We start from the raw sequence: 16,916 nt of genomic DNA, 5'->3' as shown, positions 1-16,916 counted from the left end.
CGACGATTCGAGCGCGTCCTCCGCGGACCGCGAAGAGCCCGAGGTTGGCCGATTCCGCCTTCCGCTCCGCCGCGAAGGCTTCTGGACTGGGGAAAATCCGGGCGTCCCGTTGATTACCCTGAGCGGGGGACGTTGCTGGCAAGGCCGCGATCGGGGATGTCCCGAAGACGTTTCCCGTCGTAGCCAGTCACGGGACATTCGGAAGAAAGACAAAGGGGGCATCGCCGGCAGTCGCCCTCCCCCCCCCAGATCGCTTTACCACCTCTCGGGCATGTGGGCGAGGGCCTCTCGTGCGCCGCGAAAACTACATTTCCCATAGGACCTGGCGATCGAGCACCATGGAGTTACAGGTGGTCCATCTGGAGAGAAAGATCCGAGATCTCTTGGAAAATCTGGGTTTTGAGATTTATCCGTTTCAGGTACCGCGCTCATGTTAGGGGCTAGAGCGCTCAGTTAAGGAGGGAGATGGATACATACTTTTAATTGCGCTGTACTATCACGCGGAAAGGCGTAAGTCGTAGCTCATAAAATATGTTAGTCAGAAAAGGTGCTACCAGACTTCCGATTTTTTTGCACTGTAGACCAATATAGCTCGTCAAGTATACTAGCTAACTAAAGCAGGGGTCTCCAACTTTGGCAACTTTAAGCCTGGAGGACTTCAACTCCCAGAATCCCCCAGCCAGCTTTGCTGAACTAAACCCCTGAACTAAAGCGTTTATTTTCCTTGACGTTATGCAGTGCTTATAATGTTAAAAACTGTCGGTGTGTGTGTGTGTGTGAGAGAGAGAGATTAAGGCAATTATTGATTTACTATTTGTTTTTTGTACTTTCCTACCGATCGGCCATACTTAAATTACACATATTGGCATTCATGCGTGATATAATTGGCATGATATTGGTGGAAACAATATATGAGGCATCGGAACATTTTGCTGCAGCATAATTTTGCAATTTTTAGGTGAGATAACAGGTAGTCCTCAACCTCTGACCACAACTGAGCCCAAAAATGCAGTTGCTAACAGAGACAAGTTAAGTGAGTTTCCCCCATTTTATAACCTTTCTTGCCACAGTTGTTAAGTGAATCACTGCAGATGTTAAGTTAGTAACACAATTTGTTAAGGGAATCTGGCTTTCCCAGTGACTTTACTTGTCAGGTTGCAAAAGGTGATCACATGACTCCAGGGACACTGCAACTGTCATAAATATGAACCAGTTGCCAAATATCTGAATTTTGATCAAATGACCATGGGGATGGTGCAACTATCCTGTGGAAAATAATGATAAGCACCTATTTCAGTGCTGTTGTAACTTTAAACGGTCATAAATGAATGGTTGTAAGTTGAGGACTACCTGTATTAGGAAATGCTGTTGTATGAGAATGATGCAAATAATAAATAGATCGAACTGGCAAGTTACCTTTTTATTTGTGAGCAAATGACTCTTGCATCACTTTTTCTCCAGTTCATTTACACAGATGTAATTAATCTTGCATTATTTATTTCTTTTTCTGAGTTTTTCTGTAATATCACTAACTTCATGTCAGTGCTTTATTTCTTAATCAATAGTTCAATTATGGTTTTCTTTTTGAAATTTTTGTTCCATTTAAAGATCTGTTGAGAAAGATACAGAGAAGCTTTAGAAAACCAGTGAACTGTTGGTTTCAAATGCTGCTTGGCAATCCAGCATTTTTTTATATATAAAGGAATCCTGTTGCTTAGGTTAGGCACAAAATCTCAATTGCTTATTGTTGTTACTGTCTCTTCAGATTGCGTTGGTATAGAATTCTGAACCACAATGTGGCTTGATTGGGGGTGTCCAAGCCATCTGCTATGATTTGTACTGTAAATCACAATTTCTCTCGTAGGATACTTTTACACAATTTTATACTGCTGTGAAAAAAAATCACTTGTTCTGAATATTATATAGTCCAAGTTCATAAAAAGCATTTAATCCAATCTTTATCAAATTTTTGACTTAGTGTGAGATATTAAATAAACTTTAATACAGAATCTATGACAGGATAACACAAGGGCTTTAGAGTGCCATATTGGGTTTAGTCATGTGACTTCCTTCTGTTGTCACATTAAAATGATAATTTAGTAACAATTTCTGGAGATTTCTGAGGACTACAACAAAGTCTTTGTGGGGCTTATGAGATCCCCTAGGCTATGGACTTCTAATTTAGAGTATTGCACAGAATGTGAACTCAGTGTTACCTAACATAAATATGATTAAGCCAGCCATTGCTCACAGTACAGTACAAATACTTGGTAGAAGATGCTTTCTGAAGAACTATCAAAATAAAAGGAAATATAAATTAATATAAAATTGGGGATATGGCCAATAATAACTTATGTGAAAATGAATATTGAGTAGCACTATCTTGAAGGTTAAACACTGATGCTGGTGCAGTGGTTAGAATGCAATATTGCAGGATAACTCTGCCCACAGTCTGGAGTTTGATCCTGATGCTACTCAAGATTGACTCAGCCTTCCATCTTTCTGATGTCAGTAAAATGAATACCCAAATTGTTGGGAGAAATATGCTGACATTATAATCTGCAAAGAGAATACACATCCTTACATCCTGTACATATGCTACAGAGCACTGCACACCAGAACAACTAGACACAAGAACAGTTTCTTCCCGAACGCCATCACTCTGCTACAAATAATTCCCTCAAAACTGTCAAACTATTTACTAAATCTGCACTACTGTTAATCTTCTCATCGTTCCCATCACCCATCTCCTTCCAGTTAGACTGTATGACTGTAACTTTGTTGCTTGTATCCTTATGATTTATATTGATATTGTTTCCTGATTGCTTATTTGTACCCTATAACTATCATTAAGCGTTGTACCTTATGATTCTTGATGAGCATATCTTTTCTTTTATGTACACTGAGAGCATATGCACCAAAACGAATTCCTTGTGTGTCCAATCACACTTGGCCAATAAAAAATTCTATTCTATTCTAGTCTAGTCTAGTCTAGTCTAGTTTAAGAGCTATTGCTATTAATTGAATAACCTGGGCAAGCAAAGGAAAATTGTATATCCAGTACCCTCAACATGGTAAACTGTTGTTTTAGTTGTCTCTTCTAATATTTGAAGAACTGAAAGACATATGAATTAGATTTCCTTTTTCTGGTTTAAAGGGGAAATATTTTATTTGCATTTTCTAACAAGTCAAATAGATATTTTCCCAATCAAGTTGATTATGAGAAATCCTTCACTAAATTATTTAGGGGATACAACATGTCAGACAAGTAAATTGTGCCAAATACTTTTTTTTAAAATAGTGGAAACAATAGGAACGCGAAGCCAGTTCTGTAGAATGTCAGTGCTTCAAAATCAGCAAGGCAACCAACCCTATTATCTTGCCACAACAGTTGCCAGCCAGTGATAATGTGGAGTAATTATATTACAGTTTGGCTTAGCCAAACCAAAACAATAAATATCAATACAAATGCTAAGGCAGGGGTTACAGCAACCTTACCATGAGTAGGCCAGTGGTGGGTTTCAAAATTTTTTTACTACTGGTTCTGTGGGTGTGGCTTGATGGGCATGGCAGGGGAAGGATACTGTAAAATCTCCATTCCCACCCTACTCCAGGGAAAGGATACTGCAAAATCCCCATTTCTTCCTGATAGCTGGGACTTGGGAGGCAGAGAACAGATGGGGGTGGGGCCAGTCAGAGGTGGTATTTACTGGTTTTTCAAACTACTCAAAATTTCCGCTACCAGTTCTCCAAAACTGATCAGAACCTGCTGAAACCCACCACTGGAGTAGGCCAAACTATGCTATTAATGTACAGAACATCAACTATAAACACAGTCATAATGTTCTATATAACAATGTTTTTTTTAATGAGTCCATCAAAATGCAAGGCAGTACTGCTCCCTCTAAAAGGTTTAAATTCTTTTACAAAAGCTGGCTTCTCACTGAATCATGAGCTAGTCATAAAAATACACAACACATTAACCTCTTCCTAACTGAACCAAGGGTTCCTGAATTAATACAGATGTCTGGGTTAATGTACCCAGAGCCACAGATCAGTTAACCGCATTTTGTCTAGTGGGTTGTGGAAACTCAACCTGATTTGGCATTGCACTTTCTGTAGATAATCATATATTTGACAGTGCACACAGACAGACGCCTGGCATCTCTGAATTTAGGTTCATCAAGGAATGGCCTCAGTGTAGGGAAAAGGAGGACTAGATTGCAATTAAAAGAAGCAGTACTGTTCTGGGAGTCAATGCTAATAATTTTATTGGATGGTATGCTAAAAAATAAACAGGCAGCGCAAGCTTGAATATGGAAAGAATAAAAATCAAAGGTAACAAACCTGACTAAAGTCACACTTGGACAGAAATAATTATTTCAGAGGCAAAAAAAGCAGGTCCTTCCTGTGCATATGATGGAAGAAGGTTGTAGAAAGGAAAATTCATAATGGGCATATCATGCTTTGGGTCCAATTGTAGATGCCAAACTATGATTATATAAAGTGGTGATTTTTCACTAAACAAGATTTCTCACTAAACAAGAGAACAATTAACATTCATCTGTTGTTCATTGTCAGTTCACATAATGTTCTATTTGTGGTTTCTTAAATAAGACACAATAGCTGGATTCACATAACCCTAAATCAGTGATTTGCAAACGTAATGCGACATGTTAAGTCAAAAGTAAATAAATTATATTATGAATTAGTGCAACCGTGACTTTTTGTGTCATTTGAATAATCTCTTACAACTTTTATTTACCCCAATGCATGCTTACTCTCCTTGGTTTCTTGCCTCAGCAGAATAGCATCTCTACGGTTTCTTTTCTGATACGAGATTGCATGGTCCATCATAGAAGTAATATCAGGAATTAGAATTCTTTTTCTCATTGGAGCTCAAATGCTGAGAGGAGTCCTTGTAATAGAGAGTCTTTTGAGCTTCCATTTAGAGTTCAACACTTGCGTACATTAGAACCATATGATGGTAGGTACCGTAGGACCCCATCAACTAACACAGACTGACAATGAATCAATTGCTATAGCCAAGCTTTTATTGAATAGTTTCAGAGATCAGCTTGTCGAACCAGCACCATTAATAGGCTTGCCCTCCTTTATGTCTCCAAATAATTGCTGCACATTTGAAAGTATTGCAACAGAATAGATTGCTAAATCCAATTGCTGCACTGCCTTGTTAGATACAGTTTATCCTGTGTATGTAATTGTTTGTGGAGGACTTCGCAAAAGTGCAGGAGTCCTGATGGGTCAAAAAGATGGCAACCCCAGTGAAGAATAGCTGGAATCATAAGAATCAGGGTTTCAGCTTGAACTGTAGTCCATACATATTGCACACAGGGCATGGGGTAATAACCTCACTTCAGCACCTATTAGGCGGCCAAGAAAGACAAAGCGGTGACTAACATTTCGTTCAGCAATAGCAATATGTAGCCCTAGTGCTTGATCAGAGCTGGGCAGCTCTTGGGTTTATGCAGCCCCTAGCATTCAACTAGTGATTCCTGGAGTTTCTACAGCCATGCCACTGAAAATTAGCAAAATATTTATTCTGGAAAGCAATAGTTTGTCTATTTCTTTAGCTAAAACAAAGAAGGAGATAGCTTCATTATGTACCTTTTTCTCTTAGTACTGTTCTCTTGAACTACCTCAGAAAGATGAGCCTCCACCCACTTAGAAACTTTTGTTTTCTCTTTTGGGGTAAAAAAGGAAAAATGCAGCTACAAGCTACTAGAAGATTGCTTCCCCAAGACCTATATGCACAGTAGAGGTTTATGAACAAGTGATTAGTGTATAGTAGTTTGTAATATAATCACAGAAAGGGAACTTACCCCTCCACTGTAAGGAATTGTAATAACATCTGTGGGTAGTAGCTATTTGTAATGTTCCATGTGTGCATCTGTGATCCTGGAAAGCAAAAAAATACATGTTTGGTTAGCAGTAACACCATTTGTAGTGCATGGCATCTAAAAGCCTATTTTTATACATGCATATTTATTGGCTAAATTCACACATTACACTAATCTTTTTTCATAGTTACATTTATAATTTAATTATAAACTTGTTCCATTTTGCCTCAGTATGTTATGTGAATCATATTGCTATGGTTTCAAAATCAGAATTTATTTATGATTTAATGTGTTATACAAATGCTTAGGCAAGTGAGGTTTAGTAAATAAACCATTGGCAGGCAAACTAAGGCTTGGCATAGTGAATTATGCCATTCTATCCCCCATATTGGGAGACACTGCTAGCTACCCTGAGGGTTTACTCAAAGGGCAGCTTCCATTGATTGAGGGGAGGGAGGGGGAGAGGAGAGGGGCATCCAAAACAAATGTAATTCAAAAGATGGCCTTCCCTTTTCTAAGCTACCTGTATAGTGGTTTTCTCCTTATATCTTCAATTGAAAAATCCTATTCATGTGTTTATGGAATCCTGATGCAAGGAATCTATGGTAGAACATAGTTGCTGGAAAAAGAATGATAAGCAATCTGCTCTATTCTCTTGGTCAGAGGGTTTGTACAAGGTCTTCCATTTTGAGCAATATTTTCACAACACACCCATAATTAATAATAATTTACTTTGCCCAGTTGCATGACATTAAACTATAAGATAGTACTATAGCACAGGCTTGGATGAATACAACTTGTTAGACTAAAATGTCATTAGCTATTTTGCAGCTCAGTCATGCAAACAGCGTATGACTTTTTTCTAAGACTGAACTTGTTTTTTTAAGCATGTGGAACAAGGGGATAAAACCCCATTCAGCTGAGTAAAGGGCTTCCTGGCAAAAGTTTGTGATAGTATGGTTGGATTAAAATCAGCCCAAATTCTATGTTTTAGCAGTGCAGACACAGGAAGAAGGAATGACCAAGTCATTATAACCACCATCCCCATGGTCACTTGAACACAATTCTGATGCTTGACAGCGGGCTTGTATTTATGCTCAATTACAGAATCCTGTGGTCACATGATTGTGATTTGCAACCTTTTTTTGGCCGACTTTCAGCAAAAAATGGCCACCGAGGAAGCTGGAGTCACTTTGATTGTGTGATTTACTTAATGACTGTGGTGATTTGCTTCAGAACTGTTGTAAAAATTGTTATAACATCAGGTCAAACTTTCCTTACAACCAAAATGACTTATAAGAGGAATTCTGACCCCAATTGTGCTTGTAAGTCAAAGAGTACCAAACTAACCTTATGTGTTATGTGAACCCAGCCCATGTGGTCAGTTTATAGTTCGTTGTATGCTTATCTAACATGCTTATCCATGGTTAATTAATTTATACTCATCTTTAAAACTAGTCAGCTATCCAGCCATACTGGGGTTACACAAACATTTAACCACAAACTAGGCAACCACATTGTAATTTAGAGTTTTGTGTTAATTTGGCTCATCTTATGTCAGCATATCTGACATTTTGCTTGAATAAAATTGCTTATAATGGCAAAGTTTCAATAGCTACCAGGATAAGTATTTCATCTTACAGTTGAAAAGACAGCACAATTTAAACATAGGTTTATACCCACAGTGGTACAAAGGCCATTGAAACATTTAATCCTCATTTAGATTTAGAGAGAGAATAGAACACAGACATGTAAAAAGAAGTTGCATGTAATAAAGAGTTTTTACAACAAAAAATATGTGTGTGACTTTATGAAGCACACAGAATCTTTACCAGTTTCTCTTCCCAATTTATTTCTCACCAACAAAGCTACAATATGTTGTGTTCAAGTCAGATATTATTGAAACATTTTACTAATTCATCCCCAGTAAAATCTTCATACTTTTTTTTAAAAAAGTGGGGTTTTCATTTAGTGGAATATAAGGTCCTACTTTTAAAGTCTTATGCCAAAATGCAGGCAAAATTGTAATCATATCTATCTGAGTAAATAACTATCAGATTGCAGTCTGATTTAGATCACTATTACCTGCCTTCAAGTAGCACTTTCAAAATGTGTCTGGTAATCTCCTGCTTATGACCCCAAGTACTTTGTTTGCCTTTTAATTCATCTTTGGATATGAAATACATGGTTCAATGAAGGTCCCAAACTTCTTGCTTGCTTCTGTTCATATCCCTTATGACATCACAAAGAGCAAATATGCTATGTCATTAACTCACATTAGAGGTTGAATTGTAAACTCTAAATTAATTCCAGTTTTCAAGCAAATCAATAAGTACTTGAAATTAATAGCAATAACACTTAGACTTATATACTGCTTCATAATGCTCTACAACCTTCTCTAAGTGGTTTACAATGTCAACACATTGCTCCCAACAATCTGGGTCCTCATGAAATTAAATCACTTGAAATTAAAATTTAAAAATCTTCAGTTTCATTTCTGGTATTGATGTTTTCATTTGCATTGTAAAATCATGATTTGAAGCTGGTTTAAATTCATGTTTCCTAAACTTATAATCATAGTTTCTCATATTAAAAAAAGTAAACTGTTTGGTTCATTAATACAGATGTATCAGAAAGAACACCAGCGATCCTGTTAAAAGCTTATATTGGCTAATTAGGTTGAGATATGATTACTGTTTTATTTAGTTTCCCCCTCCCCACTTTAATTCTGTATAACTAGTTATAGTATTAGCCTAACAGGTAAATCTGATTTGCAAACCAGCTTCCCATTTCTTTTATTAAGGCCTTGAAAGATAATTGAAAATCTTTAAATTTTGGAAAACTGAATCTTAGGAAAAACATGCAGCTGTTGTTCAGGTTCTGAATAACCTTTCTAACCTTTTTTTAAATACATCTCATAGCACCAGATTATGGAGTAAAGACGTATTTAATCTTTTGATTGTAGAAAAAAAATTAACTGCTACTTTTTTCTTCTTTTGGAGAATGAAACTTAGCTTTTTTTTCTTCTCTCCTGAAGGTAGGGTGGTACAATGAGGTTCTTCCTCCAACTTTGCATCTGCGGTACTCTGATGATACTCTGGCATTTGTAGTACTTAGCCTTCCTGCTATGTTTGACAAGGCATTCAAACCCTTCCTGAAGAAACAGCTGCTGAAGAAGATTCATGATCCAGTGGATCAATGCATTTCTTATCATCTCTCGCTGGTTAGGGAGGTAAGACTCATCCATTTCCCCCCTTTGTCTCTTCTCCATTACAAATACAAAAACAGACCTGCTTGATTATGGCAAGACTCAGTCCAGTGTCCTATTTCTAACAATAGATAGCCATTAACATCCATGCACACAACTATTATTTGTATTTATTCAAAGGCAAAGTCATGATTTTGGCATATAAATACAATGCTAGCATGGTTTGAGAATGCCTTTTCTGACCTAGACCATGATATCCTTCTCCGATAAGCAGGCTTATGGACTTTTATTCTATCCACTCCTATAGGACCTCTGTTCCTGATCTCTAGTGCATGGTTTAGCATTATTTGTTAATCTGATCAACTGTAGCTTATTTATGAAACTGTGACCAAGAATACCATAGTTTTGTATGTTCTAAAATCTCAGCTAATATGTTTAAAATCTTCATTTAGCCAATATTGTTATATCAGTGGATGAACATATTTATATGTTGCATTCATATCTAAGCAAGCACCTACCGTGAACTCTTCTGAGAGCTAGTATGATGGTGTAGAGCAGGAAATCCAGGTTTTGGTCCATTTCTAACCACAGAATATCGCTAGGTGATTTTGTGTCACTCACTTTTCTCAGCCCTCTCTACCTCCTATGGTATTGCTATGAGAAAAGGTAGAGAGAAGAAGCATGATACTGTATCTGCCACTTTGAACTGCTGGATGAATAGTAATATAAATCTAATAAATAAATGCAATTCTTGTCCTTACATATCAATATTTTCTTTAATGCAATATTATACTTAGCTTACCAATTCTGCTATACTTGTTGATAGTGTTAAAAGCTAATAAAGCAGAGCTTACCTGATTTTTTCCTCAGGAACACTAATAATCTACTATCTAGTATAATAATGCTTTCCACACATCTAGGCAAGATAGAATTAGGTTAGCAGACCCTTTGTCTCTTTCTAAAAATAAATCAGTATTTTTTTCCTGCTTTCCAGTCTTTCTACAGAAGGCCAGCTTTATTGACAAATTGTTTGTTTTTGTAAAAAGTATTACATTTGAATTTCAAAAAACACTATACATATGCCAGTGAAATATAGGTATTTATTTTAACTTGCTATTTAGCTTGTCATCACTTGTCTTTTATTTAGCTGTTTAATTGTGTTCCTATTAGGTTGGTCATAATAAAAAAAAATCATATTATAGAGTGAGTTTGTATAAGTCAAATAGGTAGATGAATAGAATTAATCAGCAAAGGACCTTGAAGCATTTTACAATATTTGTTTTGTTATAGAAATGGAAGTCTTACTGGCAAGTCTTTACAATAGTCTTCTACAATCTGGATGTCCTGGCCGGAGATTAAGGGAATTTTAGCCCAATATATCTGGAAGCATCAGTTTGAAAGGCAGCGTGAGATTGTTGCTATGGGAATGAATAAGAGTAGAATACCACATGGCAAAAGCAAACAATATATAGTTGGCATTGTACAGACCACAAAGCACTTATCAGGTCCAAGAATCCAATAATCACAGATAGGCTAGAATGATAACAAAGAATCATGTTTTTCTGTATCTCTTTGCTGCCTTCTCTTTGTAAGCTGGAGTTTTGTAATTCAGATATGATTGCTCTGGTATATCCATGAAAATAACTAATGGATATGGTAATTCCATTGGAGTAGCTTGTTGGAGAATTCTGGGAGTTGAGGCCTACACATCTTAAAGTTGCCAAAGATTTTAAAAAACACTGAATCACATCACTGCACTTTAGGGAAGCACACATCTACATTTTTATAGCTAACGTGCAGAACTTAAATAAAAGAGACTCCATATCAGTGGTGGGTTGCTACCGGTTCGTCCCGGATTGGACGAACCGGTGGCGGTGGGAGGCTCCGCCCACCCACCTGGACGCTTCTGCACATGTGCAGAAGCTTCTGTGCAGAAGTGTCGCACGTGCAGATGCGAGCCAAGCCAGTAGCAATCTTAAATTGAAACCCACTACTGCTCCATATCTTTCATATTTCTGATTATATGTTAATTTGTAGAAGTCATGGTTATGTTTTTAATTTTATTCAGATTAGGGAACAGTGTGGTGATATTACACAGAGATGAATTAAATCACTTTAGGCTAAAGATGAAGGATAATTTTTCTAAATATTTGAAATTTTTAATGTGGGAAAAAACTATTACAAAGGTGAATATTATTTAACTATGTCTGCAAGCAGAAAGAAACAAACATCCTTCTTGAAAACATGTAACAACTTAAACATGCTTTTCCATATAATAAGAGAGAGGAACATAGAAAATTATCTTTCTGGGCAAGTGTATCACTTTCTTAGGAAATTGTTTGTGGACCAAATAGTTACCTCTGACATTTGTTTTAGTTATTATTTTTGCACCAAACTCCCAATATGCTGATGCAATTGACAGAAAGACTTCGTGGAGTTTGTAGATTTGGTTATTTTATAAGCAAAAGCATATGATTGAAAGCTGCCTAGAGTTATCCTAAGTTGAGGTGGGCAGCTAAACAAACAAACAAACTCCATAATGATAGTGCCTTTATGTCATGTGACATGATTTCATCTTTTGTGGCTTTTGTTCAAATTTGAAAATGGCTTGACAGGTGTGCAAACCCAACAACACAGCTTTCCATTATACACACACCTGCTGAGTGGTTGCGTCTATGCACAGAGGCAATTATGGCTCTTAAGTTTCTGGCATAGGATAATTTTCTTTGCTTTTCTTCGGTTTGTTCCAATCTACCTACTATAACCACCCAGATGGACTTTGTGATAGGATGATAGACTTTGCTTGGCTATAGTTAAGTTAGTGCTATACAAAGGTAATTACCAATAAATTTGACCCTTCAGAGTAGTTTTTCTTGTTTCTCCACTTTCCAGTGTTTAGAATGTTATTTCAAATTGATATCATTCACCTGCCTCAGTTTATTATGTATGCAAACAAAAAATAACGAAATCTTTGTGTGGAGACTTTTTTTTAACTTTAGCATTGTTTATAAACCACTTATTGAAGGTCTTGCTTCTTTTACACATGAGAAGTCCTATGAATTTCTTAAATGAATTGATGAAATAAAGTGTAGAATCCCAAGATTAAAATCAATGGTACCTGAGAGAATACAATGCCAGGTACTTTAGATCTTACCATTTTTAGAAGCTGTAACTTCTTCATCACCATTTCATATCATTAGATGAGGCAGGAACTTGTAGAAGTGCTTCTTACATTTCTACACATATCTGCAGCCACTATTCCTTTACGTTGCAGGTTCACTTGTAATGGAAACTCTTCTTTCCAGAGTCTTGCTGATCAGAACATGGATATCATGTATGATTATGAGATCCTGCCCAACCGGAAGCCCAAATTCCTGGCCCAAACAGCAGCACATGTGGCTGGGGCTGCGTACCTCTATCAGAGAAAAGATGTACATCAAGATTCCTGGGGAGAAAAAGTAAGCAGATTGGGAACAGCAGGGGAGGTTTTTTCTTTGAGAAATGTTGGGTCATTTCTGATTTTACCAATTCAGGAGGATAAGTATGTTTTACAGATTATGTACCTGATTTCCTCTTTCATTCCACTTATATTATTATCAAGTTTGCATCTTACACTTCGTGTATGCATACCCAATTCCATGGTGCAATGCAAGACTATTTGCACTCTTCCCTTGGACAGATTATAAAATTGGATGTCCATGTAATACAATTATTTTTCTTTACTACAATATATTTTGTTAGGTTTTTCAAGTATGTTAACAAGGATTGGGGAGTAAAAAGAAATAAAGATATCCAACATCCATTGTGGAATAGTGGTGGTTGCCTAGGATCTCATTATATTTTGAAGTTTCAGCACATTTTGCCTCCAAAGTTTGAAATTTTTCTCAGCACCTAATAACGTTCCATAAATTATTTAAAAAGTTGCTTTTGAAAATAACTTGATTTTTTAATTGGTTTTTTTATAAAGTTGTGGAATTCAAATTCTTTCTATTGATATTCTAGTCATACAGGCAGGCATGACTAGTCTCAATTTATGACTGGATCTGTTAGGAATGAAAATATAGAGAGCTTGTTTCACTACATGTGACAGATAAATATTAAGGTGTCCTAAAGGATTTTCCTCTAACAGGGTTGGCAAGATAGAGGGGGATTATAGCTTGATAATCAACCACTTATTTTATATATCTCCATACAAATGGTGGTCAGATGTTTAGTACTGTTCTGCACCTGACTGTTTCATATCTTAAACAAATAGCAAATCTTTAGTTCTAAAACATAAGTCTTGCTTTTCCTGTAGAGAAACAACACAGCAATTGAACAATTGGAATATTTGTCCTCAGTTTTTTTGAGAGAAAAACAGGATCAAGTAATAAAAATATATGTATCATTTAAAAAATATATATGAAATCTAATGTTTAAAAGTATTCACGATCAAATACTGTAAGGCTATAATAATGTACTCACTTATCTGAGAGTACGTAACAATGAACTCAGGTTTATTTTTTACTAAATAGTATATTCTGGTATAGACATGTATGACTGAGACTTGGAAAATAGCTGAATAGGGGTATCTCTGTCTCTGTCTCCATTTGACAAGTAGTTCCTGATGTTCTCCCCCCAGAGTAAATATGACCCTTTGTCTGATAAATTTGCCTTACTCCTGCTGTAGCAATTCATGCATATTCTTGCTTGGGAATAATTCCACTAAATTTAGTGGACATATTTTCAAATTCATATTCATAGTTTTCTATGTACAATTTGACAATAAATTAGTAACCTACTTTTTATACTGCTGTAAAATGGGTGCCTAATTTGTTTTGTTTTTCCAAAGAGATATAGGATTTCAAAAGCCTTCATGCAAATCCTGTTTCACTTTATGTAATAATGGGACAAAAGGAATGTGTAAAAGTCATGAAAATTAATACATCTCAACTAATTTTCAACTATGTTCGAAATTATTTCTGAAAGTAACTGAAAGGCAAGTTTCTATAGTGTGAGGGTTTGAAATATGATTGCAGTGGAAATCTCCAGGTCAAATCCTGATACTAAAGTTTCACAGTTTTGAAAAAAATAAAATTGTAGCCATATATCTCTTTAGTTTATTTACTTTAGATATTTATTTATTATTTTTTTATTTTTTTATTTGTCAAACACAACAATATATATAAGTATAAGCATGAAATAACCATACGAATTGGATACAACCAAAGGGAACATTAGGACAGGAACGGTAGGCACGCTGGTGCTCGTATGCATGCCCCTTATAGACCTCTTAGGAATGGGGTGAGGTAAACAGTAGATAGTTTTTAGTTAAAGCTTTGGGGATTTTGGGAAGAGACAACTGAGTCAGGGAATGCATTCCAGGCATTAACAACTCTGTTACTGAAGTCATATTTTCTACAATCAAGATTGGAGTGGTTCACTTTAAGTTTAAATCTATTGTGTGCTCGTGTATTGTTGTGGTTGAAGCTGAAGTAGTCTTCAAATGGAAGGACATTGTAGCAGATGATTTTATGAGTTATACTATATATAAGGTATATTATATATAAGATATATAAGGTGGTGTGTGAATCCAGCTATTGTACTATATTTAACAGTCCAGGGATTAACATGATGCATGTACTGAGTCAGCATTTGTCTTTTTCTGCATAGGATTTGAGCCATTGGTTATCTTTAAATTCATGTCTTAAACTTGTTTTCTTTCATTTCAGAAGATCTATGGTGTTTGTATTCACCCCTCTTACGGAGGTTGGTTTGCAATCCGGGCTCTTCTGCTTTTCCCAGATATCAAGGTACCCTTCTTGCTGCAGAAAAGCCCTATTGATTGTGTACCAACAGAAGAGAAAAGAATAGAACTACTAGAGAAATTCAATTTCCACTGGCGGGACTGGAACTATCGGGATATTATTGAAGTAAAAGATAAATACTCAGAAGAACAGAAAACCTACTTTGCAACTCCCCCAGCTGAGCGGTTAAAATTGCTGAAACTGGAGGAAGAATTGCAGAGAAGGATAATTGTCTAAGTAGCTATGTTCACTGTGCAAAAAAATACAGAACACATTCTGCTGTGCCCACTGCTATATAGGGACGAAATCAATGGATGAGTTGGTAAACCCAAGAGGGAAGGCAAATGCATTTTGCATAGAGTTAGTGAGCACAGGAGGATTAGCTTTCAAACCAACACAGAATTGAATTACAATATTAGTAACGCCTGTATATTCAGGCATAGAAATGTGTAAGTTATATATTTTTTTTACTAGTGCTCGGGAGAAGGGGTCAGAATCATTCTTTGGTAGGAGGGGTGAAATCGTATGCTAAGGAGAGACATATTTATAAATTGCACTTTTTGCTATCCTGTGGGAGAAATTCTCCAGACAGCAAATGTTCTGAAACATATTGTCTAGTATTTCACAGTATAAAGTTATTTCTGGTACGATACCATTTTAGTAATTCCCAGCACATACTCTGAAGCTTTGAAATCATTTTCATTTTGCTTGCTTGCTTGGTTGATTTCCAAGCTTTCCAATGCTTCTAATGAAGCATTTGGGAGGCTTGTCTAACCCATGTGATGAAAGAGAACTTAAGCAGTTTTAAAGAAAGCACAATTAAAAGACGCCAAATGATCTGACTCTTTACTATATGTTAATTATGTAAAAATTGTGTGGCAATTATGCAGTTTAGTGAGAAGACATATTACTGAATGACATTGAACAGCAATTTAGATTCATATTTTTGAGAAAAGCAATCCTGCAAAATTATGCTGCTGAAAGTGGATAATTTTGCTGCCAAATTTTGTGTTAGATCCCTGTGTTGCCTTTAGAGCAGGGGTGTCCAAACTACGGCCCGCGGGCCAACTGCGGCCCGCGGGCCAGTTTTTTTTGGCCCGCAGCAAATTCTGGAAGTATAATTTAAAATGGCCCTTTTCGCGCTGCGAGGCTCGCGGCTCCTCCCCATGGGCGGGGAATAATGAAGGGAGGGGGCAGAGGAGGCGGCGAGCGGGAAAGAGGCTGCTGGCCGTGCCTGCCCCCAGCAGTTCTACCCTCGCCTTCCTCGGGCCGCCATCGAGAAACAGGTGAGGAGGGGTTCTGTCCTCGCCTTCCTCGGGCAGGGAATAACGAAGGGAGGGGGGGGAGGCGGCGGCAAGCGCGAAAGAGGCTGCTGGCCGTGCCCGGCCCAGCAGCTCTGTCCTCGCCTTCCTCGGGCAGGGAATAACGAAGGGAGGGGGGGGAGGCGGCGGCAAGCGCGAAAGAGGCTGCTGGCGTGCCCGCCCCAGCAGCTCTGTCCTCGCCTTCCTCGGGCAGGGAATAACGAAGGGAGGGGGGGGAGGCGGCGGCAAGCGCGAAAGAGGCTGCTGGCCGTGCCCGGCCCAGCAGCTCTGTCCTCGCCTTCCTCGGGCAGGGAATAACGAAGGGAGGGGGGGGAGGCGGCGGCAAGCGCGAAAGAGGCTGCTGGCCGTGCCCGGCCCAGCAGCTCTGTCCTCGCCTTCCTCGGGCAGGGAATAACGAAGGGAGGCGGGTCGGAGCCTCCGCGAGCGAGGCGACTTAAGCAAGGCAAGGAAGGAGTTGGGGAGGCGCGTGGAAGAACAAAAGGATTTGCGGAGGTGGGGATGGGGACTGAAGGGGGTGGCCAGCGAGCAGCCCGCGCCGCTTTCCCGCCAGTCAAGAATGCGCCCGCGCAAGAGGCAGCAAGGAAAAAAAGTTTTCCCGTAGGCAAAAAGATGACACGGGACGCGGATTGCCGCCTGGAGCTGTCACGTGGCCCAGGTGGCCAGGGACGCCTTTCCACGCAGACCAGGGTCGCTTAAAGCGGCCTGGAAAGACCCACTTGGGCGCGCAGTCAAGAAAATC

At 38.1% G+C, this 16,916-nt stretch overlaps 1 protein-coding gene across 2 annotated transcripts; it reads left to right on the top strand.

Moving 5' to 3' along the window:
• The first annotated feature begins 221 nt into the window (after window positions 1-221).
• Window positions 222-16,236, top strand: MMACHC (metabolism of cobalamin associated C). Of its 2 annotated transcripts, none has more exons than XM_058175447.1 (4): window positions 222-350; window positions 8,899-9,093; window positions 12,375-12,527; window positions 14,781-16,236. In XM_058175447.1, the coding sequence occupies exons 1-4, from the start codon at window positions 339-341 to the stop codon at window positions 15,090-15,092; spliced, it is 672 nt and encodes a 223-aa protein (XP_058031430.1). In that variant the 5' UTR covers window positions 222-338; the 3' UTR covers window positions 15,093-16,236. The 2 variants fall into 2 exon arrangements, with proteins under 2 accessions (XP_058031430.1, XP_058031429.1); XM_058175446.1 differs by having other exon boundaries at window positions 259-419; window positions 14,781-16,232.
• Window positions 16,237-16,916: the final 680 nt, after the last annotated feature.

This window comes from Ahaetulla prasina, chromosome 3 (genome assembly GCF_028640845.1).
Source record: "Ahaetulla prasina isolate Xishuangbanna chromosome 3, ASM2864084v1, whole genome shotgun sequence".
In the NCBI taxonomy this organism is placed as follows: Eukaryota; Metazoa; Chordata; class Lepidosauria; order Squamata; family Colubridae; genus Ahaetulla; species Ahaetulla prasina.
The sequence above is the reverse complement of the archived record's forward strand: the minus strand, read 5'-3'. Positions and strand labels throughout refer to the sequence as shown.